General features: G+C 34.8%; 1 protein-coding gene across 1 annotated transcript in view; it reads right to left on the reverse strand.

Moving 5' to 3' along the window:
• Window positions 1-25,056, reverse strand: part of CHCHD6 (coiled-coil-helix-coiled-coil-helix domain containing 6) — a 3,644,424-nt gene extending 3,619,368 nt beyond the window's left edge. Inside the window, exon 1 of the mRNA XM_044078539.1 lies at window positions 24,863-25,056. Within this exon, the coding sequence (XP_043934474.1) occupies window positions 24,863-24,955 (93 nt within the window). The 5' untranslated portion in view covers window positions 24,956-25,056. The remainder of the gene's footprint in view (window positions 1-24,862) is intronic.
• Between the last annotated feature and the right edge of the window lie 854 nt (window positions 25,057-25,910).

Consider the following 25,910-nt stretch of genomic DNA (forward strand, 5'->3'; position numbering starts at 1 on the left):
ATCAACAACTAAATTGGCTGCCTTAATGAAAACCACCAAAAAAAACAGTGAACAAAAGACAAAATGTAATTATTGTTAGCACTTTCATTCTGCAATGAAATATAAGAAATGTTTCAAGTGAAATACTGCTGTGTCCAGCCTACTTAAATAACATGAAAGTCTTTCCATTATTTTATTTCACACATTACATGACCAGAACATTCAAACACACTTTACATACAATACTGCAAAATGAGAAGTCTTTTGTTCACTGCCTCCTTAGTGTTTTTTTTTTTTTATTTTGGCAGTTTTTATTAGATCTTTACCAGTCATTTGGAGTCTTGAACTGAATGGTTTTATACCTTATAGTACAAAAAAAAAACTCTGAATGAGGAAGTCAAAGCTAGAATCAGAAGGGCTATAGCTAACTGGCACAGGCTGTCAGGAGTAGCGTGTAACAAAAGAATGCCAAAAAAGCTGAAAAGTAAGGTGTACAAAACATTGATGTGACCAGTACTACTGTATGGTACAGAAACCTGTGCAGTGAAGGCAGAGCAGTTGAGGAAGCTAGGAGTGATGGGGATGAAGTGCCTAAAATTGGTGGCAGGATGCACACTATAGGACAAAATACGAAACAATGCCATCAAAGCAGAAGCCCAAGTAGCTCCAATTTCAGAGAAGATCAAAGAGAACAGATTACAGTGGTTCAAGGCAGATGTGCAGAAAAACAGAAGACAATTTGGTGAAAAAGATTTAGGAGAGACTGGAAGAAAGCAAGAGGAAATCAGGATGCCCAGCAAAGTGATGGATGGACTGTGTGAGAGAAGACATGTGACAGTCAGGTATGACTGTTGAAGAAGATTGGAAAGTGCAAGGAATCAAGAGAAGTGTTGACAGTTAACAAGACATCCTGACCCCATGTAGAAAACGGAAGAAATGTAGTTGGTGTTGACTAATGATCATGATGATTAAGTACTAGCTGTTTAATAGTAGCCACTTATAAAAAAATATATATATAAAGCATTATCAGTTTCCTAGCACACCACTTCCAGGCATGACATATAAAATAAACAAATTCAAGTACAAATCACTATGCTGAAAATGAAGCAAGCCCACTAAGCTTACATCCTCACCCAGCACCAACATTTCAAATACTAAAACCTGACTCCATGGCACTTAAGGAGAAAGCCCTAACTGTACCCTAAATGGTCCATGTTCAACTAGAGGCAGACATGCTGGTGGGACCTGGTAGCAGAGGATGGGAGTGACAGTCAATGCAACCTGCCCATTCTGAGGGAGGGAAGCAGTTGGCTTGCTGCAATTGCTGTATGAAAAGCCCAGCATGCTCCTCCCAAAGGCAGCTGTAGTAGATAGAATTCATGAAGCTTTTACAGGGCTGAAGGTAGGACAGTCCAAAGGATCCTCAGACAGGCCTGTTCCCTAACACCTGACTCTTGCCTTCATCAGGGAATATAGGCGCTAGATGAAGTTTGCCCCAGTGGAGGAAAAAATGGCTAATCTGGGTGCAGGAAGGTTAGCCACTGGGTTATCCTGTGGATAAAAATAATACCGGAAGAACCTGTAAGGAATAAAAAACAATGACTAAACTGGGGCTAGTGAGTTTAATTGATAATCTTGAATGACCACACCAGCATACAAAAAAAAAAAAAAAAGAAAACGTGAAGATCCAAGACAGCCCCTGAGAAGTTTGTAACATGTAGAAAGCATCTCTTTCTCATGACTTAATATATTCATCAGTCCCAGATATTGCCAGTATTTGACATAAATAGAGAATCCATGGGGAATCTGTTGCTTAAACAAAAACTGATGTCATCAAAAATCCAAAGAATAGAGCATTACCAAGATGGTGAGCAGTTAACAGCACTGTTGTTTTAGCTCTGCTTCATTTTAACATCTCTGACAGGAATTTTACTAAAACATTCAAATGGAACATTTCAAAACTGGATGGATTCATAGTTGAACATCTGCTGAAATATTTAATACAAAAACAAAAAAAAAATAGGTTTGAAACTATTTTAATTGCTTTTTACTGTCAAGAAAACTAGAAAGAAGTAATTGCCTCGGAATGAGCCACTTTCAGCCCAGTGTACAGGACAGTACAATGAAAAAAGACATACAAGCTACACTAAGTAACATCAATGAGTTATCTGTAAAGATAGATAAATTAGGAAGCAAAATGTGCAATTTTAAAGAGGAATGTAAAAACCAAGTTGAAGTGCCAAGTGAATCTCTTAAACAATAATCATCATAAATCTCAAGTATAATGGAACAGGCAATGTCTGATTTTGATGGTGGTGCTGCAGTAGCATTGTCGCCTCACAGTAAGACGCTGGCCGGTTCGATTCTCAGCTAGAGCATCTTCTACGTGGAGACATGCGTGAATGGGCGTACCTTCGTTGAAGGTTGGGCGTCAGGGTTGGTAACTCGGCACGTAAAAATCAACTACCAATCATTAGCGGACTGGAGTTCCGCTGTGGCGACCCCTAACCGGGAAAAGCTGAAATGCAACTTCTTCATTACTTGAAAATGAGAATAACACTAAATTTCTTCTGAAATAAAACAACTTATTCAGAGAAAAAATACAAGACTTAGGGAACAGCTGTATATAGAATAACATCAGGATTTACAGGATTCCTGAAAAAGAATAGGAAGACAGTGTGATTCAATTCCTTAATACCTGGCTGCCTAAAACTGTGAACCTGCCTGAAGCATTTTTTCCTTTGGCATTAAAAGGGCACATAGATCACTTTCCAACTCATCTTAAAAAAAAAAAAAAAAAAAAAAAAAAAAACACCTTCACCAATGTCAGTGACTGTAAGATTTTTAAAACTCAAAATAAGAATTTAGTCTTATAAGCTGCATGGACTAATTAGTCAGTTACAATTAAAGAAAATACTATAAGATTTGACAATGACTATTCAACATTAGTGACGTCAAAGAGAAACATGTGTGCTATTTGTTAAAAGCTTAAAGAAAAACAATATTAAAACACAATCTTCTTTCCAGGAAAAAGAAGGATTTACCTTCCAGAAGGAAAGAAGATTTTTAACACTTTGGAAAAATGCAATGGACTTTATACAGAAAAATAAAAGCCTAGAAAAACAGAAGAAGTGGACTAGAATCTATCAACTTCTTTGAAGAGAAAAGCAACAAGAGATGGTTGGTTAATAAAAGACAAACAGTGAAAAACTAAAGGACAAATGAAAATCAATGTATTTCACGGTCATAAATTCTTATTCATTTTATAGAAGTGCTTGAATACTTATGAACAGATGTTGAATATTTATTTTTACAAGGTAAATAATTTATTTATTTCTTCACCCTACTTCAAATGGTTACTAGTTCCCATACTAAAATGTTAAGAGTTTGATTCTTTTAGCTATATATGAAATTAAAGCTACCTATTTTCATTTAAAGTTTAAAAGATTAAACTATTCATTTTAAGAAAATGTAATCATTCTTATGATGAAACTTATGTTAGCTGGCACACGTTCTGATATCTTGGCAGAGTTGAGTAAAGCATTATTAAATATAATACAAGATGCAACAAATGGCACTAAAGAGGCATGTTAAGTTAAATTCTGGGTTCTTACAATGGTCTAGTAGTGTGCTACTGACAGTTTACTTGGCATGCAGTACACCCAGAAAAGACATGCTATGTTATAAACAAAGTATAAAAATTATAGCTTGTTACATATGTAAAATTTGTACTGGAATGATATCATATAATTAGAGTAACAGTCACACTTCTAAAAGTTAAACCTGGATCATAACTGTCATTCTTTTAATGCAGGTTCATATGCTATATCTCCTTTAAAAAATGAAAGTCTGCTTTATATTAAACATCTCATACAAATAGTGCTTACTAAATCATTAAATGTTATTTCTTTAAATACAATAGCAATTTATGGTTAAAATACTTTGAAATGATTTTTTTGTTTTTTTTTTAGTGGTTTGGAAGGGTTTAAGGGATTGATGTGTAATGTAGAGGTGGTTTGGATTCACTCGCAAGTGTTTTTATGTGAATTGTAACTGATTGTTCATTTTCAAGCCCTTATCATAAAAATTAGCTTGAAACAAATTAGACATGAGCACTTTAGAGATGCTGCTGGAGTTCTGAAAATTCTGGTTACTTCTTCCTGTCTAAAAGTAAATTATCATAATATTTTAAATAATATGCTAAGATGTCAATGAATACAAGTTAGATAATAAGCAAAAGACAGTGAATTGCATTATAAACACTGTCAGTTATTAAATAATGCTGAATGCTTGCAGTACACCAAAAGGATAGTTTATATACTAGCCTAAATAAAGACTCTTCTGTTAAAACACTTAGGATTGTGTTTATCTCTTATTGTATCTTTTAATGATAACAAAACTTAATATCTCAGAACAATATATTATGGAAAGTTTGAATCTTAAAACAGAAGATTTTTCAGATATTTGTTCAGATTCTATTAGACATAATATTTAAGGGAAAATAAGACTGCTTCTAACAGTAGTACTAGATTAAAAAGTATCACATATATAAAGGTAAATATAAATGTTCTATTATATGATATTCTATACTAGGACTATAGCTAAAATATAAAACCTAGGAATACAGTAATAGTACAAGACATAGTATACAAACAAAAATAGAAAGAGATCAGAAAAAGAAAATATATATACAGTTAAAGAATATAAATATGTCCACAAGGGTGGGAGGTTGGCATAGTGTTTAAGGTGTTCACCTTATAGGTACAAAGTACAGGGTCTGATTCTCACATCGGGTAATTGGCTGGGCTTAGAATGACCCACAATGACAGTTAGCCTGACACTAATTTATGAACTTATGATCCTGTAAACAACTTTACACATAGTAAAAAAAAAATAGAAAAAATAGAAATCATATAAATTATTAAATATTAAAATAAGTAACTTCTTCCCTATAGAAGACCAGAGAGATAATGTGAGGTACAGCAAAAGATGATTGTAGAAATATTCAGTTTGGTCAACTTATAATAAAGATTTTGAACATCTGTTTAACTTTTCTTATTCATAATATCTCACTGACAATCTTTTTTTAAGATGATGCACACTAAAAATATGAGACATTAATATGAACCAGAAGCATGAGCTAAGCCTTGTTAGTCTAAAGGAGAGTTTGAGAGGTAGTTTGTTCAACTTTTTCAACAAACTAAGAATATGTTATTCCATGGTAGAATGTTTTAGGCTTATATCATTAGGTATTTTTTTTTTTATTTCTTTCAAAAGTTTTGTCCATGCTGAAGATTTCATATTGCTATATATATATATATATATATATATATATATATATATATATATATATATATATATATATATATAAGTATACAGTAAGTTCTGTACATAAATGTGATTTGCATCATACCCATTTTTTCTCTCTTATATAAATTCATATCTATTAATATTAATGGACTGAATAATCCAGTAAAGATGGGTGGGTCTGTTCAAATACTTGCAATTGCATACAGCTCAAACAGTATTTCTACAGGAAACACATTTACTTAATTATTTGTTTTTTAGCAAGTTCTGGCTTTCAAGCTAAAAGAAGAGGCTCCCTCATTTTATGGAAGAATTCACCAGTAATGCTTAAAGTAATAGGTACCTATGTTGCTAAAATGGTATGTTAAGCATTGTTATAATTGAGTGGAACAGAAAACTATATACATTGGTGAACTGTTATTGGATTCCATCAGTTGAAGCTAAAGATGCAAACGATTACTTAGACACTATTGTTTATTACATGAAAGATGAAGTGATAATGGCTGCTGATTTTAATTGTATTTCATCAGGCAAAGATTCCACTGCAGACAGAAAGCTGAGAATCACATCTTCAGCCAAACACTTAACAAATTTTGTAAATCTAATGAATTTAAAGGATATATATGAGCTGAGGAAAACAAACTCACTTCATGTTACCCATTATTCATATAGCTATGGAGCACAAACAAATATTCATAAAATATTTGTCTCAAGCAATCTGTTATTAAATATCAGAGAAGTTTCAATAGTTTCATGCCCATTTTCAGAGCATCATGCTGTAATCTTTAATATTATTTTAAAACTGACAATTTAATACATCACAGGAGATTACCAGTATGCATTATTAAAATAAAAGGATTCAAGGATTGCTATGTTAAAGAGATCAAACATTTCCTAGAAATAAACATGAAGTATCTGACATTCTCTTATGGGATTCACTAAAGGCTTACTTAAAACAAAGAGTTACAAGTTGGTATATTAGTAAAACAAGAAAATGGGACAAAGACCTGAATACACTATAGGCCAAAATAGACACACTAAAGTTAAATATAAAACTAAATTACATTATCAGTCAGTCTGAACTTAAAAAACTTAAATACAAAATATGTTGAAATTCTAAGTTTCAATAAACCTGGAAAACTTAAACTTCAGGTATATTCAGTAAACCCTTTAAGCCTGCATATACTTGCTCTTGGATCAAAAAAATGAATAAACTAAATCATATCAAAGAAATTATAACACATAAATAATAAATAAAGAAGAACAGTTATTAAAGGTATTTTGAGGGCTTTAAAATATTTTATGAAAATATAAATAATAATAATACAAATAACCTAAAGGGTCACTGGGATGGCGGCCTTATGGTTAAGGTGCTTGCCTTACAAACACAAGGTGCAGGGTTTGAGTCTCACAAGGGATAACTGGCTATGCTTAAAATGGCTCGCAAGGGCAGTTAGCTTAGTACTAACATATGAACCTATATAATGGTGATATATCTGAAACTTTTCTAAGGGAAGATATAAATAATAAAATAACAAGTGAACAAATAAAAAATGATAGACCATTCACTTTAACAGAAATAAAAGATCAAATAAAAAAGTTAAACAAATAATAAGGCACTAGACTTAGATGGTCTTATACCAGATCTATATAAATACTACTGGTTTATGCAGTTAAAATATGAGGTAAGGTGTATAGAGAAATAAAAACAACTGCTGAAGTCCCCCAGTCATGGAAATGTTCCCTTATATCATCTATTTTAAAACAAGATAAGGATCCTACAAAGTGCACATCATGCAGACCCATTTCATTTTTAAATGTGGACTATAAGATGTTCATGTCCATTTTAGCTAACAGAATTAATTCACTTATACCTAATCTGATTAACAATGATCAAATTGGGGGGTACTGGGTTTATTTTAAATAGACAAGTACATGATAATATAATAAGAATACATACATTAATGAACTAAAATAAAAAGAAAAAAGAACATTATATCATTAGTCTCAATTTAGATAAGGCTTTTGACTCAGTTAATTAGTCGTACCTATGTAAAACACTTAAAGTGCAAAATTTCTCACCTCAGCTAATTGCATTAATTTGTAAGTTATACAATAACTCTTGTGCTTATGTTAAAATATGTTTTCTTTCTTTCTGATTCCTTAAAATTACAAAAAGGCACAAAACAAGGCACTCTGTTATCAACTTTACTTTTTTGCATTAGCTATAGAACCCTTTGATAATAGTATTAGATTCAATAAGAACATTAATGGCATTAAAATAAAAGAACTAAAGAGTCAGACCTTTGCTGATGACATTTTACTAACAATAGGAAATACAGAGAATTCATTAGAACATATAATTAGTTCTATGAGTCAATTTGAAGAAATCTCAAACTTAAGATTTAATCATAACAAAACAAACAAATTACTAATTAATAAAAAAAATTAAAATTCATACAAAAAATATTCTAACTACAATTGGAATAATCAAATGAAATACCTTGGTATAACCATTATGTCTAATAGTAAAGAAATGATACAAACAAACTTTCAAAAGCTTGTTGATATAATTTTAAGTTTATTCACAAACTGGAACAAACTCTTCTTTACCACAAACGATTACTGCTTATTAAGATGGTAATTCTCCCTAAAATATTGTTTGTCTTACAATCTTTAGTACTATCTCCACCCAAAAAAATTGATGAATAAGATGAATAGTATTCTACTTAATTTTTTTAGCATCCTAATAAACCAAGAGTTTCCTTTGATTGGCACAGAAAAGGTAGGGATATTGGTCTCTGGCATTCAGTTGTATACTACTTCAACAACTGTAAAAGTTATAGCACTGTGGATAAATTCATCTTATGAGTCAAAACAGAAAAAAATACATCAAGAAATATTATTAGTAAATAATAAATATATCACAACCAGTCATAAACAAACAGTCCCTAATAGTTTTATCTGGTCATTAAAAGATTTTTTTGTAAATGGAATTACACCCTCTTCTCAAATTCCCTATTTAAATAACATCATTTCCTCTTCCAAAAGTTCACATATTCTAATGATTGTATTAAAGACTTAATATTTTCTATGTTTCCAATTGCATATAAAATGACTGCTTAGAAACTCATAACTTCAACAAAATGCTGGTATTGAAACAACAAAGTAACTTTATTGACATCAGTTCTTAAATGGTACTAATATATATATATATATATATATATATATATATATATATATATATATATATATATATATATATATAAACATACAGGTTTACCATCACATTGTCGATCACGCTATGTGCGATCAACCAATGTGTGAAACTCAGGTAGAAGAACCAGAAGTGCGACTATGGCATTGTCAAACATTACAATAGCAAACATTCGCTATAGCAAGGTTTGACAATGTAGTGCAGATCGCACTATAGTGGGGATCAGGAAATGTACCCTTTCCTCAGTGTAGTGCAATCTCGGAGTTTGTATATATAAGTAGGGGGATGTGGGGGGTGCAGGGGGGCTTGCCCCCCTGCAAAAACCTGTTGTAGAATGTTGAGCAGATTTGAGCATTTCAGTGTAGTCGACATGTTCGACATTCGACTTCACTGAAATGTTCAGTTCAGCATTTACAGTGTCTGGTGTACTGATTTCTGAACATTTTGTTCGGACATTTGTACACTCGAACATTCTACTGTCAAACATATGATAGTTAACCTATATATATATATATATATATGTGTGTGTGTGTGTGTGTGTGTGTCGACGTTCGAATCTCGAAATACTGAAATTTCAAATTTCAGTATTTCGAGACCAGAACGTTGAAAGAGCAGTTGTTCAAAACTGCACTTTAAAGAGTCTTTATTTCCCAAATCTGCAGTAGGTGTGGTGTGTAGCTTGTTGTTTGCTGTCTCATTAAGGGGAATGTGTTCTGGGATTTTTGCATAGTGGCCGACGTCTGGTTATGTACGGAGATTCAGGTAGGTATTTCATTATGTAGGATTTTGTGTATACATGTGTTGGGCTTTATTTTGGGGGGGAGTTGTAGGTTTAGTTTGGGGTAGGTAGGTGGGAGACTGTTATGTTAGTGTTGAAAGTGGTGATTTTTCTACATGTGTAGAGTGCGTATGTGTGTTATTATAGTGAGTGTAAGTATGACAGTGTGCAATGGGAGTGTAGTGCACGTACAAGTATTTTTTTTTTAGAGTTAGTGTGACATCAGAGTTGGTATATATAAGTAGCGGGGGGTGTGCCCTCTGTTTGTTTTTATTTATTATTGTTGATATTGTTATACTGGGGAGGGTTGTGTTTTACTGTTATTTTTATGGTGTATGGTGTTTTGCTGTTGTGTGGTTTCGTGTTTTTACTGTTTGAACTTCAGGTCTTGATATACTAAAATTTGAAATTTCAGTATTCCAGATTCAGAAGTGGACCCATATATATATATATATATATATATATATATATATATATATATATATATATATATATATATATATATATAAACATACAAATACACACACAAACACACACACACACACACACATATATATATATATATATATATATATAGCTATATAGATATATTGTTGACAATGTAACGTCCAAATGCAATCAAGATTCTGAGAAGTGGTTAAGTTTACAAATATTTATAGACTTTCTGAACACAGAGATTAATAAGATATTTAACCTAGATAAGAAATTGTTTCCCAAATTATTGGAATACTTAATAAATATTAATAATACTGCAATTAAAATGAATCATATTTGTAAATTTATAAAATTCTTAAGTTAGATTCCACATATTTAGACAATTCCTGATGGAACTACTCCTCAAAAATGAATAATGAAGACTTCTCTGAAAAATACAAGAAAATAATATTAAACTCTACAGATAAAACTACAACTTCATTATTTTGGAACATTTTCACTTGAAAATTCTTACCCAGAGCTTTTGTCACTCCTAACAAAATTACAATTATGTATAAATCAACTACAATAAAATGCTATAGATGTGATTCTAGAAAAAATAGCTGATTGGACGCATGTGGTATATGAATGTGAAGCCATCACCCCTTTTTGGAAATAAATTAATGACTTCATTCAAGTTCAGTCACTGTGATAGTCAGAAAGATTTAATATTTCTAAATCTTTAGTTTTATTTAATGCTCCAATTCCTGACATAATTATAAAAAAAAAAAAAAAACAAGTGCCTCTTCTTTGGTCTATTTTTGCTATACCCAGTAAAGTAATGACTAAAAATTGGAAAGTTACCCCCTCTAATGATGAATTTATCAGTATGGCAAAAAATTGTTTGCAGTAGTGAACTCCATACTATAAAGATGAGAACTTCTAATATTACACATTCATATAAATCTTGACTTAAAGACTTACTTGAAAAATATTAATTGTTGTTGATATGTATAACTTTGATTTACTGATCCACTATGGACCTATGTAAATAGTTATTTGAAAGAAAAAAAACAGCTTATACTTGCAGCATAATCAGCAACAGCAAAATAGTGGAAAATAAATAAACAAATCAATTATAAAACAAACAAATAACTATTTACGAAACAGCCTCAGTTACTCACAGCAGGAAAAAGAAAAAAATAAAATTTATTATGTAAGCGCTTTCACAGTATTCACCACTTCATCAAACCTTTGATGAAGCGGTGAATACTGTGAAAGCACTAACATAATAAATTTTATTCTTTATTTTTCCTGCTGTGAGTAACTGAGGCTGTTTCGTAAATAGTTATTTGTTTGTTTTATAATTGATTTGTTTACTTATTGTTTTAAAACAAAAACAAAATAAAAAAAATCAAATCCATAAAAGATATTCACTGCACAAGACTCTAAAAAATGAACTACCTATAACAACAACTAATGCCTTAATATATCTACTCCAAAATACATCATGGGAATTCAAACAAGCTAAAAGGTACCGTATTTTTCCTTTTTTTTTTTTTTGTGAATGCATACGTGAATTGAACAAGAAGGGCCCTTTTTCAGCTATGGCCTTGTTACAAAGCAAGCAACAAAAAGTTCCAATGGAAATGAGCACAAACAAAGTCTCAGACATAGTTTTAGACCTAGCGCTTTTGTTCTTTTTCAATCAAAGAAGAACTTCAGAATCTAAAACTTCAATGTAAGATCAAGATTTAATACTATTGCATAAGGATCACATGCTCTATATTAGCCAATCATCTCTCCCCAAGAAACACACTTATTTCTTAAAGTAACAGTCACAAAACAGTGTAAATATATATTGCAACATATATCAATTTTCATTCAATGCATAAAAAGTAGTAGTAAATAAGACACAAATTATAAACTTTGTGCTAATAAAAAACATTTAATATTTACTGTTTCATTGAGTCCTGGGCTCTTGCCTGCTGTTAATTTAATTTGCCAGTAAGATTTTTGGCATTCTAATAATGCCTTGTAATCACCTGTAAAATATTTCATGCTCACTGGGTCAAGAATGTAAAAATGAAATGTTTTGAAACTAGGCAAAATCAATGAAATGTTTAGCTAAGGAATTGCTCTCATCTCTCTTCTTTATAGTCAGGGTATGTTCGTAAATTCTCTGTGATAACTTTCTCACAGTCTTGCCCACATAGTAACTAGGGTATGAATCACACAAAGCCAGGTAAACTACCCCCTGGGAGTTGCAATCATATCTGTTTTGAGACCACAGATCCAAATTCAAAGCCAACACATAAACATTCAATGTGCTGCAAATATACTGGCATTGTTTGTACCCCCTCCCTTGGATGTGCCTGGTGTGTCATGTTTTGCCAAGTTCGTAGTTGAGTGATTTTCTAATAGTAACCTCATTTTATACACCACACTCTCTTGTAAGTGAATACAGGGCTATCACCTAATGTTTTAGCCCAATCCCCATTTTCTAAGATTATTTTCCCATTTTGTTTTACAATGTCTCTAATTAGAGACATTTCAATGGAAATGGGGAGTGGAAAAGCTCCTCTGTAGCAAATCAACGGGGCCCGTGACAGGGTGGGTGTGTCACTACTGACAATGAATTTACAGACAAATGCTCAAAAATAAAATTGGAACATAATCTTAGGAAATGGGGATTTGGCTAAAACATTAGGTGCTAGCCTTCTGTGCCGGTATATTTGCAACAGATTGAATGTTTATGTGAAGGCTTTGAATTTTGATCTGTGGTCTTGAAACAGATATGACTGCAACTCCCATGGGTATTTTACCTGGCTTTGTGTAATTTGTGCCCTAGTTACTACATGGGCAAGACTGTGGGAAAGTTATCACTGAGAATTTTTGAACATACCCTGGCCATAAAAAAGAGGGATGTGAGCAATTCCATAGCTAAATATTCATTGATTTGCCCTAGTTTCAAAAAAATTTATTTTTATATTCTTGACTCAGTAAACATGTTATTAGAATGCTGTGAATCCCAGAGGCAAATTAAATTAAGAGCGGACAAGAGTCCAAGATTCAGTGAAACAGTAAATATTAAATGTTTTTTACTAGTGCAAAGGTTATAAAAGTGTATCTTATTTACTACTACTTTTTCTGCATTGAAGGAGTATATATATATTTAGATTGTTTTATGACTGTTACTTTAAGAAATAGGTGTGTTTCTTGAGGGTATGATGATTGGCTAATATACAGCATGGGATCTTTATGCACCAGTTTTAAATCTTGATGTTAAGTTGAAGTTTTAGATTCTGAAGAAGCTGTCATTTGACTAAAAAAGAATGAAAGAGCTAAGTCTAAAACTACGTCCAAGACTCCATTTCTGCTAATTTCCAGTGGAACTTCTTGTTGTTTGGTTGTTTTTGTGTTCTGCATCACTTTTGGAGGTTTCCTCTTACAAAGCAAGTCATAATGAAACATATTAGTCAAGGACAAGTGATAAGAATCAACAAGTCTCTTACTATGAAGTAACTTAACAAAGCATATAACACTTACTTTGAAACTTCTGCAAAAATAACAGCAAATAGGCAAGCCAGCAGTAAAAACAGACAAACCACTTTTAAAATATGTAGAAAATACTTGCATGGGGAACATGTTTGCGACTTAAACTGCAAATGTGGAGCTTTACTCCACAGAACTCCACTTAAATAGGGCCTTGTCAATTATCCAAAAAATAAATAAAATAAAATCTACCAATTGCTGTAAAAACTGATTAGTAGAAAAGCATCTAACATTTGTACTAATGAATATCAATGACATAATTAAGAGAGGCCAATCAGCAATTTTCAAGAAATGAAGACAATAGAAAACTAAGCAAATTATAATCAATGCAGCACATAAGGATACATCATGTATATAAGAAAAGAGTGCGGCTTCCAAGCTGAGAAAATAAATTTAAAATGTACTAAAAAGGACTTCACTTTTATGGCATTTAGTGTAAAGCCATCTTCATACAGCCAGACCAGAGAAGAATGGTTAAGTAAGCATACACAATGCACCAATAGAAAGCTCTGTCCCTCACTGAAGCTTTCCAAGTGAGATACCAGTAATGTGAGGGTCATCTCTAATATTGCTGGCAAGTACCTTCATATGCAAATTAAAGAGGCTTTAGTTAAGGCTGTACAAGCATGAGATCACAGACATCTCTTGAATACGACGTCAGTTGAAGAATCAAGTGTGTGATAATGCAAACTTGGTCCAATTCAGTATTGTTCAAAAGTGATTACTGCTTGTCAGAATCATCTTTCTCCAAGATACAATGACTTTGAATTTGATAATATTAAGTCAAGTGGTGCAGGGAACAAAGCCCTCTGTATGGGAAATGTGTGGGGATCTGAATGTCATTTCAGACTGTTTTTTTTTTTTTTTTTTTAATAGGAAAGAGCATTTTCTCTTGTATAATTCACAATACTGTTATAAATCCAAAACAAGCTTATATCTAGAATTATTTAGAGGCCACTACTACTGCATCAGCACTCAAATTTCATATGCAGATACAATATTTACAGAAATGTTTCCATAACAGTGGGAAATAATCCAAGGGTATTCAATGACTTCCACCAAAAATCCTAAGAAACAAACGAAAATGTATCATTAAGAATGAGAAATGCCACCTCAATAAAAGATTTATAAATGCTGATATAATAGCAGGGGCTCATCATGAAGGTGATGACAATATTGTTTTTCCAAGAAGCAAGAATCATCATAGACTTTTTATTATAATCCACACTGATGAACTAGAAGACAGGAAGAATAAAGTATTAGGTAATTCCTACTAGTTATTAGAAAACTGTAACACTTTATGAAACTGTTCCTGTTCTTTGAAAGAAAAATACATAACAAGCTGTAATGTTGCTTAGGTTATACAATATATAGCAATATATGTGAAGTATAATGTACGTTAATGTTAATTTGTTAATACACCTTCTCCTTTCACATAGGAATGTCATCTTCCAAATTTAAACTAAAATTGCAGGAATTTCTGTTCAGAATGCATAAGTAAGGGGACTGACTGTTAATTCAAACAGTTAACAGCTACTAAACTGTTGAAGATAACCCTTTAGACAAAGCTCAACTACACTGCCTGTAAGGACTCTTAAAATTCCATTTTGGACTTAAAAATGGGTAAAGTATATTTTTAGCCAGAAGTGAAGAGTTTCTAGTTTTTATGTTCGTACTTTTCTATTTGATTGTTTTTTTTTTTTTGAAGATTATTGTACAAGCCTTTATTTTTTTATTGTCTGCATTTTACTTGGAAAAAATGCTTTAACATATTTATTCCAAGTAAAGATTTTTTTTATTAGTTTTGAATGGTTAAGGCTGATATCAGATTTATTTGTTATAGGGTTTATACACTTTCATGTACCAACTGAGAATGGGAACTACTTAGAGTTAAGTGTTACTGTTTGAATATTTAGAAGTTTACTTATTTTAAGACTAAATAGTAAGGTGTATTCTTGTTTTGTTAGTTTTGACTAACTGGTGGCAGTGCACCTTAAAATTTCAGAAGGAGGAGTTGGTGCTAGAGATTCATCATTTACTCCTCCTTTCTGAGAAATATTGTTTGTGGGGGGGGGGTGCAAAATAATTCTAGTCAAGACTGCACTGAAGGGCAGTGATCCCAGTCTTAGGTGACTGAAATATTTTTAAGTCAATGAGCATAACTCTCATCTGCAACTGTGCAGTGTGGAGTGTACCAGGATATGGCAGGTTTTGTGATTTACCCAAGGCAGCACTGCACATTTAAAATATACTACTAAGGCCAACTACCCTTTGAAATCTAACTGGTATCAATGGTGGATGTCAAACCCTCTACGCTGGCTCTGAATCACATCAATTATTGATGACAATAGTGTTGGAGTTAAAGCCCATAAAACATATGTGCCGTACATTAAAAAGTAGACAGTAGCTGAAGCTTGTAAATTAAACATGGATAGTCTGTAAAGCAGTTTTGGTCACCAAGATGTGTGTATACCCTTGCAGGCAAAAAGTAAATATATAGCTGTATATCTTGCACAACAGTTAATTTATTTTCTAGTCAGACTAGTTAAAAAAAGGCAAAAAGTGCTGTGGAGTATGGAAAAATGTCAGTGTCAGAGCTGATTAAGGAGTAAAAAAACATGGGAATTTGGCATTCAGGTATATCCGAGGAGGATATAATAGCGGCCTTGTGTGCAGCTGAGACACAGTCCACTGAAACTCTAGGCAGACAAATAATGGCTGTTGGTGCAGACCATGCTGCAAGCTGAGCGAGTCCATCTTCAGATGATCTTAGATGATGTTGGAATTCAGATGGTATTAAAAAAATATGAGCTAGAAATGAAATGCCTAGAGTTCAAAACAGCTGATCAGATGAAACAGTTTGATACAGAGGAGCAAGAAAAGCAGTGCCAGCATGAGAGGAAGATGATGGTTCTTTGTTAGCTGTGCAGGTATAATATCTCAGCTTTTCAACTGCTGATGTTCAACAGGAAACTTAATGACCTGGTCCAGATGAGATGATAGATGACTAAGTTCTGACCCCCCTTCTTTTCCACAACCAGTTATATATTGGCCATTAAGAAACTAGCAAGTTGCCATACCCAAATTACCAGCTATATATGGAAGAAGAGAATGGTTATCACTATTGCTGGGTTGAAATTCAGAGATCTGTTAAATACTTTAACATTTTGTGTAGGCATGGGTGTAAGACAACATTAATGAAGGTGGCCCAGGAACTGTCATTAACTGAAAAAATGTGCCAGTCACCAAATGAATCCAATAGGAAGTGGTATTTAATGAGAAGATCAATTAACCTATGGAAGAGGTTAGACTTATTTGGAGAAATGTGAGAAAAGCATAGAAGAAGCTGCTACATGTACTATACTCTGGACTGCTTCAATGATATAACTGTTAGCTTCAATAGAGTAACAAAGTAGGAAACTGCAGTGTAAATAACTGCACCACAAAACAATGAACAAAACCACAAACACACTCATCATCTACCAGAAAAATGTGATTCCTTAAGGAATCAAACATAAACACACCCATATATTATCTAAATACAACGCACCCCTATAACAACCAAATAACGTAATAAATCATGTCACTTACAATTCCAGGAGAACATACAGGAAAATAAACAGAACACTCCTGATTAACTACAAATAATGAACAAAAACATATGAATCATTGCTTCAGTCCACTGAGATGGGAAAAAAGCCACAAGCCAAATGACATTATTTTTATCATTGTAAGCTATGTCCCTATATCTCATGACCTTGTATACCTGGTCTTCTAGGTCATACTAATATGAAAAAATGTCGAGGCAGCAAACAGCTCCAGTCTTTGATAGTACATAGGACAATCATGTAGTAATTTATCTATCACAGTGACTGAACTCCAAAACCTGTCTCCTGTTTCAATGCATAATGCATAAATATAAAACCATGCCTCCAGCTTTAACTAGCATAGTGTTAATTTACAGTTGAAGGGAAGGGATAAGAAAAGTATAAGGAAATCTGACTGGCAGATTGTGGAGACGAGTTTCATATATGATGTGAGAACAAGCATCTTTATTAAAGGGATGGAATATCTGCCTCTTCCTTTCATCAGCAGTGTGATGTTGAAATTACAAGACGTCAAGCAAAAAAAAGAGTGATATAGGTGAAGAAAAAGTTGTGAGACCAAATTTAGATTAGCTATACAACAGCCAACTGCACAGATAGACAGACTTAAAAGGCAAGACAGACTTTCACATGGTAATTTGTATATTCAACTAATACATCAATGCTTATGTAGCAAAACTACTGGATACTGCATAAAGTCCAGTATAAAATGTTGTACACAGTCCTTCTCCTCACTTGGTATACTCATCACATACTATTTTGTGTTTAATAAGACTGGGATTTACAAATGTAGTATGCAGTTTCTTAGGCAGGGACTCAGAATAAGCCACATAACCCTATACATTTCCTAGAAGATACCAAATCCAATGGAAAGCCTACATATTCTACTGCATACCTAGAAATGTCCAAAAATAGACTGGGTTTGGAAATTAAGCCACCAACACACACACACACACACACACACACACACACACACACACACACACACACACACACACACACACACACACACAAATTTGCATTATTCATAGGCAAGTGAATTGCTAACTAAAGTAGGTAAGTGGGCTGGATACATACAGGGTTACAACTATACTGCAGACATACTGCACCTAACTCAACTGGCATTGCCCTGATGTCCCTGTAAATGTGATGTGCTGCTCAGCATAACATTGCTGATTAAGAACATCAGACATATTGGGTGAAAACAGTTCAAAATACAACATTTAAGCAGTGAAATGCAAAGCATCATCCTGCAGCTGTGTACTGTGCAGCCATGCACAACAGCGTAACCATACCTGCTCCATTCCCCAAAACAATGATTACATCAAACCCCCACCAATAAAGTGTGTTACCCAATCATGATTACCTCATTAGAATAATATGTTAATAAACGCTGCTCCACAGACATGGCCAGGGATGCTAAAAGGTGGTCTGGAGGTTAGCGCAGATATCTATCACTATGACCTGTTAATGAGCTGCTTCCTGTGGTGCAGAATTTGATTCCCTCAGCCTTCTTTTGCCTACTGTGTGACCTTGATGAAGTCAATTGACTATGCAGTAGTTTTTGGAAGTTGGGAATTTGGCTAAGCTCATTAGCCAGCATTGCACAATGCCCTACAAAAGTCTGATACTTCCATCACTTCTTTACCTGCTCTACCAAACAATACCACTTTATTTTTTTGATCACTTTTTCCCTGTTGTCTGTCAGTCATCAGCCCCTTCTAGACAATTATCCCTATCATTCCCCATCACTGGAGGAGAGTCACCTTGGAGGGGCCATCACTTAAAAAGCCATCATGTGTGTTTCACACTTTTTCTTGCTTTTTCAGCACTAATCTCCCGACATGCACTTGACATATCACAGAACTGAAAATATATAATGGGCCATCTGCAAAGGCTGTCCACTCACTTCCCACAAGTAGTGTTACACTGATGTGGTCCTGCTCCAGCCCAGAGCACAGAAGGTGGTATGACGACCGTGCCCTGGCCCAGCAATCAAGGAGCCTCAATCCTCGCCACTAACACCAGGGAGGTTGTCTCCTAGAAGAGGAAATGATAACTAATACACACAGTAAAGTACAATTTCCCTTAAGTGCACACAGAGATCACAGTCATTCTGGGGCTGGTTGCTCCCTTGCTCACCAGGTCCCCAATAAGACTCCCCACTGGCACAGCTACAGGGTCCAGATCTCAGCCTAGCTGGGCAAGCTAAAACCTCCAGTACCCTCTCTGTCCAACCAGTGCTTCGTGTCCCTGCCCAAGTCGCTGACACAACACACACACATACACTTTGAGAAGAGGTTATACAACCACACAGACCCTCCTGGGAAAAGGCTGGCACAAGTTCTCCAGCTGTGCCCCTATTACCCAGACCATACGGTAGTAATTCCTGCCACCACCCAGCTAATAATTATCAGCTACTAAAAGGCCCTTAAAAGGGTGTCCGGTTATTACTGTGCAATACTATAATCCAATAGTAGTGTGACTAGACAGTCAAGGCTTAATTTGGAGTGACTTAGACAGTAAAATTTGCAAATATGTAATGTACTTTAGAGGTTAAATTATCTCTACATAAACCAGCCACAGGTAAAGGTTTTAAAATATTTAATAATAAATAATTAAAACACAAGACAAAACTACTACAGTACAATGCTACACAAGTTCAGAGATCACACAGAAACTTAAAACAATATTGTAGAAAGATCTGATTTCAAAGAAAAATACTTAGTCTAACTTTCTTCTAAGTTTAACTATTCCTAAGAGAAATCACAGTGCAATAATCCTACTTACATACATAAAGCATAAGCAGTGCTGGGTTAGATGTCCAAGATCAAAATGCTCTTCAGTCTCTCACTCAACAATAGTTTTTAAACACTAACCAACAGCTCTCTAAGGCCCTCCCAAATTACATCATTTTGACACTTAGTCTGGAGTTCCCAGGCCACAAACTGCATTATTTAGCAAGCTAACACCTGCTCAGGAGACTACAACAATAAAAGGCATTTCACATGTATACTCTAGCAGAAACCAGAGCACCTTCCACATGTAAATTCTGGCCCTTAACTTTAACCTTTAAACAATGGGCCTGAAACCTTCATCCAGACTCACTGGAGCTGACTTGTAAAACATCAAAGAGATTCATAAGATCTTTTCAACTTCAAAAGGCACATTTGAAATGCTTGTCTTGGTTTTCCTTACCGCATATGGCAATGCTGCAACAATCTTGAAGTTCACATTTTACAGTGTTTTCTTTCATTTAAAAACACAAGCCTGTATTTTACATTTATTTATACAATTGATAGAATTATGTATCAAATTCTATTTGACTAGGCTGGTAGCCTTCACCCATCTTCCTCCAATCTTCACAGGTGGGTTCCTCAATATCCACAAAAGAAAATGACCTCCTAGTGTGCCCTCAAGTATGTACACCCTACCTGCACCAAACCCTAAGAACTGTGATTTGGGCCACTCCTCTCCTCTCCCTCTCTTCTTGGTTCCTCCTCCATAGTCACCTGAGTCAAACTCAGGGCTCCATCTTTCTGGAACATGAAGCCATGCTAAAGTACACAGTATTTGTCCTCCTCAGTGAAAAGTTGCAAACAACTGCCTAGGGACATAGAACACCTTATTATTACACTGTGTGCATTACCATATTAATACAGTGCAAGCAAATGATCAGATTTATTCATGATTATTTAGAATCTAACACATGAAACAAACATGCCACAGAATGCATTGTATTTTCCAGCTGAGATACAGAATGTTCAACCTCATGGGGAAACCACTTCTGGGGACTATCATACATACAGTGGCATGACAGCAAATAACTAGAGGGGGAAAGATAATAGAATGGAAAGACGTAAGGAATTTATTTGGCTTGCAGGTTAGAGACTGCCTTCCCTATCAGGAACTGATATCACAGTATAGGCAAAAAGAAAGAAAGAGGGGGTCCTAAATGAAAGACCAGCACTGGTAGAGTTTTTAGTAGAATCTAGAACAAAAGCTGCATTAAAAAAGGAGTAATTAGTAGAGCATTTAAAATATTGCATGATAATTATAAGAATCAATCAGAGGAGGCTAGAAAGGATTGAGAAGAGAGATTGGATAGCAATTCACAATGAAACAATGGCAGAATATATGTATGTCTCCCAAATATGCAACAAAATCTAGAAGATTTAGGATTTTTGCTTGGAAATGTTTACATAGATATTTTTATACCTCAGGTAATTTTTCCTCAGGTAGACAGCAAATGCTGGCGGTAAAACGGGGAAGAAAGAGGTAATTGGGAACATATTTTCAGGGACTGCAGTAAGTTGGCGTACTGTGATTCCCTGCAGGATGCACTGTCGAAAATGCTGGGTGGGCAGCTTGGTGTGACAAGGGAAATGATTTTTCTGAGCTATGATACAGAATCAGAATTGCTTAGATGGTAAGGCCTTGTTGTGTATAATTATGGTGGCTGCCAAAAAAGCAATTACTAGAAAATGGAAATCAAAATCTAAACCAACTATACTAGAAGTAGTGAATATAATAATGAGATAAAACAACTGGAATTGCAATCTTTAGAAAAGGCTAGGAGCAAACTACATAGAAAAAAATGGGAATTGTGGGAATAATACATACTGGGGAGGAATGAGGTTTAAAAGAAGGCAGGACTTAAATGAGCTATGTAATGTTCGACTGAAAATGTTTGGGTAGATTATAAGTCATGTCTAATGTTTTCATCTGGGAGTGTGTCAGTATGGTTTGTGATGTAAAATGCTTGCAAATAGGATTGTGCTGGTGTGGTTTGTTGTCATTTATATATGATTGCCTATGTCATAAGTGATGGTTTAATACAGATGTTTCTTGTTTAAAAAAGGGCAGGAATTGAATAATTTATGTAATGTTGCTTAGATCATATGACATATAGCAATATATGTGCAGTATAATACTTGTAAACGTGAACTTAATACAGATTGATTACTTTTATAAAAATGTAAATTTGCCTATGTCATAAGTGATACTTCAATGAAGGTATGTAAAAATACATACAGTGGCTGACAAACTGCATCCACAAGTGAAACAGCTGGCAAAAGTATGATGTAGGGGAAATCTATCTACATCTTATTAACAGAACCTACGATGACAGTCAAAACACTGTGGAGCAAAACATATTATAGACAGCACAGTTTTAAATAAAGAATGCACAGTTCCTTTATACAAATAGGTCCAGGTCTACTAGAGGTGAATTAAGTTATCCTCCAACAATGTAAGTTAATAATCAGATAACACAAACAGGGAAGCCAAAAAACAGGACTTCATGTATGATGCACATTAATGGTACTTGTGTGTTAACCTCTTCTGTATGAGATGTAAAATTGAGGTGATTCTATTTTATGAATGACACCAAGGCAGGACCATGCAACAAGGGACTGCACAATGCTAAAAGTCACAGTGTACAAGGTTTATAAATATAGTGGTAAGAGTGTAATTTGTCAATAAAATTATGACATTTTCATGTCTGACCAAAAGAGTCATGCTGCTTCTTACAAAAAAGGCAGTTTTATATTTGTACAAACCAATCTGATGTTTGATAAGGAGGCAGGCCAGTGTTCTTTGAATTTTATTGAAAACTATGGTAAAAAATCTGAATGAACCAAGCACCAGGAAAAAATAAAGCCTAGTCTGACCAAGTTATTAATGTTGCAAATGTCACATTTTCTCATAACTGCAAAAAAAAAAAAATAGAATCAGTCTGCTTTAATATACAGTTGTTAGAAATTGATATTATTTTGCCTATTCAAAGAAAGAAAAAATATACAGTACAACTACAATAGCTGGAAACATATTTACAAGTACTTAATAACTCTCAAAACTGCAAATAATTAAAACATGAATATAATTTTAAGCATGTAAACTGCAGTCTATCAAGACCACCACGTAATTCAAATTCCATTAAAGCCTTGAAAGAGTGGGCATGTAATTTAGCCTTGCATAAATATGTGTTTGTGCTTTGCCATGTGTTGTGTGAAGTTTTGTGATAGTATGGGGCACCAGTAGCAGTGTTACATGCTATCTAATCTTTGCATGAATGCAGTGAGAGTTCTGTCTGTTCTCCTGCTTGTCACTGCTAAACCACATGAGGTTGGGAGGATATCCAGCTTGGAGACAAAGAGATGGCATCTGTGTTGTTTGCAAAAGATGTTAGTTACTACTATGGTCTCATCTAATAGTGACCTCTGAAATCGATATGAGTGATTCGGTTTCTGACTGTGAAGCGGCTGGGATAAGAATTTAACACCTCCAAATCTCAGACCATAATATGCTTCCCAAAAACTGTAGATGGCTGCTTTCGGGTGGGATGTGTAGCTGCTATTAAATTAGGAGTTTAAGTACTCAGATCTTGTTAACAAGCCTGACAAGTGAGTCAGAGGTTTCAGTCTTGTCGGCTGAACTGATCTTTGTTGAACTACCATGGGATGAGTTCATGGACAGTCCTCTCTTTACCTGCCATTCTAAGTCCCCATCCTCAACAGCTCTAAATAAACATTGAAATAACAAGATCATGGGTATAAGTAGCAGAAAACATGTTTCTCTACAGGATCATTAAGTTTATGTTCCAGGACTTTATTAACTCTGAGAGCTCTGATGCAATGACACTGCTCTTTCTGACCAAATAAATCTAAATGAAATGATTTAGGAATCCTATAAAGGTGCTCCTTGGGGGAGCTCCCTTTGGTGTTCTTCAAGCTATTGACCCACCAGGAGGAAGCCCTAGAGCAGATCCATAACATGTAAGGTTTACATTGCTCAGTTGGCCAGGGAGCATGTGGGGATTTCTCAGGCTGATAAAGAATCTGGCTAGAGGCTCTGAAGTTTAGGGTGCCTGTTGCCACCATGACCCTTGTTAGAACTGGAATGAAAGCAAGTGAGTGAGCGAGCATGCACATTACTGGTATAGACAGTAATGCTTGGTGAACTCTGAGAATAATGTTTAAAAATGACAAATTATCCTAAGTGAGAATGACAAATGACATTTGATATGGTGACACAGGACAGACGGCAACCATGTCTCTTTACAGAAACGAAGAGAAATAAAGTAAATGTTTTCTCAAGGGATAAGTAGATAGATATAAGAACTGTTTTAAACAGATTGCAGCACAAGACAGTTCTATACTATAGACAGGGATAAAGCATTGATTACTGCCCACCTGACACAACTCAGGCAATTGATGGCGCTGTCAGGAGATGAGCATGTCCATCATGGGGGGTCCCAATTGCTCACTGATACTTTGGGTCAAAGCGAATGCTTTGTCCATAAGTGAGCCATTGCTAATATTGCACGTTACTTAAGGTGGTTTCTGCGGACTGCGGTGGTGGTGCTGCTGCGGTAACTTTGTCGCCTCACAGTAAGATGTTGTCCTGTTCGATTCTCAGCTAGAGCGTCTTCTGTGCAGAGAGATGCGGGAATGGGCGTACCTTCGTTGAAGGTTGTGCGTCAGGACCGGCAATTCGGCACGTAAAAAATCTACTGCCAATCATTAGCGGACCGGAGTTCCGCTGTGGCGACCCCTAACCGGGAAAAGCCGAAAGTCACAACAACTTAAGTTTCTGCATCCTATGACTGACCTCACATTACACTGTTGTTAGCATCTAGTGGTGTAGTCAAGATTTTTGGAATTACACATTGTGAACCATCCCATCAAACCCTTGAAGAATACTTCAGATATGCACGGAGGTTCTCTTAATACAAGGTTAAAAATGCAACACATACGCTAAAATGAATGCCTTAGAAACATGGATAGCTAGCAATATATATATCAAACGCACATTAGTCTGGACTCCGCTATCTTTGCGGGGGGTCACTTGTATCCTTTTAATTTCATCAGTGTGTTTGAAGTTGGGTCATATAGAATATCGCCCTTTAAGGTTTAAAGTTAATTACTGGACATGCAGGTGTATGGCTGGGCATGCCTACGTCAGCATTAGACGACACCCCAAAAAGAGAAGAGCAGACAGGCTCACCCTAATACCCTGTAGCACCCTAACTCTCTCCTCTTCTTCCAATCCAAATGATACCCTTTTGTTGCTGTTACTCGCGCTCCCGTTGTTCCCCATTTTCTGGAGTTACTTCGGACTAGTATGTATCCTAGAATCGCCAAGATGCTCCCCTACTTTCATCAGCAACTGACAACTGCGTGCTGCTGTCTGAACTAACTCCTTAGATGTTTCAGTAAGCTGTATAGCAATTGGTTGCTATCCTACACTACCAGTGAGGTTGCGTTTTATTAAGCTTGTCAACCTCGGGATGCTATGGGATTTGTATTTTTTTATCCTTGGTCTGTAAATACAAGAATACTTTATACGTTGTATTCTGTGACATGTCATGATGTAATGTACCATTGTTAAATGCACCATCTCTTCCTTTGAGGACGCTTGTACTCATTAACCAGGATGGAGTGCACACAAATGGCAAATGCGGGTTTTTTTTAGCGCGAATGCAGCGTGTATGTGTGTGTGGACAGTATGACACCTTCAGAAACGGTTAGCAAGTTTTATAAAACTCTTTTTGTGATGATCAGCACAACGAGATGAAAACGCTGACTGACGTACTTTTCTGGATAAGTGCAACTCCCAGTGTACATAGTTCTCAACCAATCAGGGATAAATCTCATTAACATCAGGGTTAAATTGAAAAAAATAATCAAGGACCCTTTTAAAATATTAGCGCTCGATACATTGATAGAATAAGATAATGTGAATTAATATACTTTTTTCTGAAGTAAAAGGAATCCGTAACGCTTATTGTCATTTATTAAGTGTAACAAACTTTTCTCTATACATCGTCAATTTTAATAGTTATTAAGAGGGAAGGATCTAAAATTTGAATCGACATCAGGGATGTTCCTGAACATCAGGGACAGCTGAGAGGTATGTCCAGTTATCTGGAATACGTATGTGCACTCTCCCCCATTCTAAACGTAACATTGCCGCATAGAAATGTTGTTGTAAATAAAAACATACCTTCTGCCTCAGTAGAATACAGAAAAATAATAAAACGTCTGGGGGTTTA

This window comes from Protopterus annectens, chromosome 7.part1 (genome assembly GCF_019279795.1).
Source record: "Protopterus annectens isolate FY-2018-M chromosome 7.part1, PAN1.0, whole genome shotgun sequence".
In the NCBI taxonomy this organism is placed as follows: Eukaryota; Metazoa; Chordata; order Ceratodontiformes; family Protopteridae; genus Protopterus; species Protopterus annectens.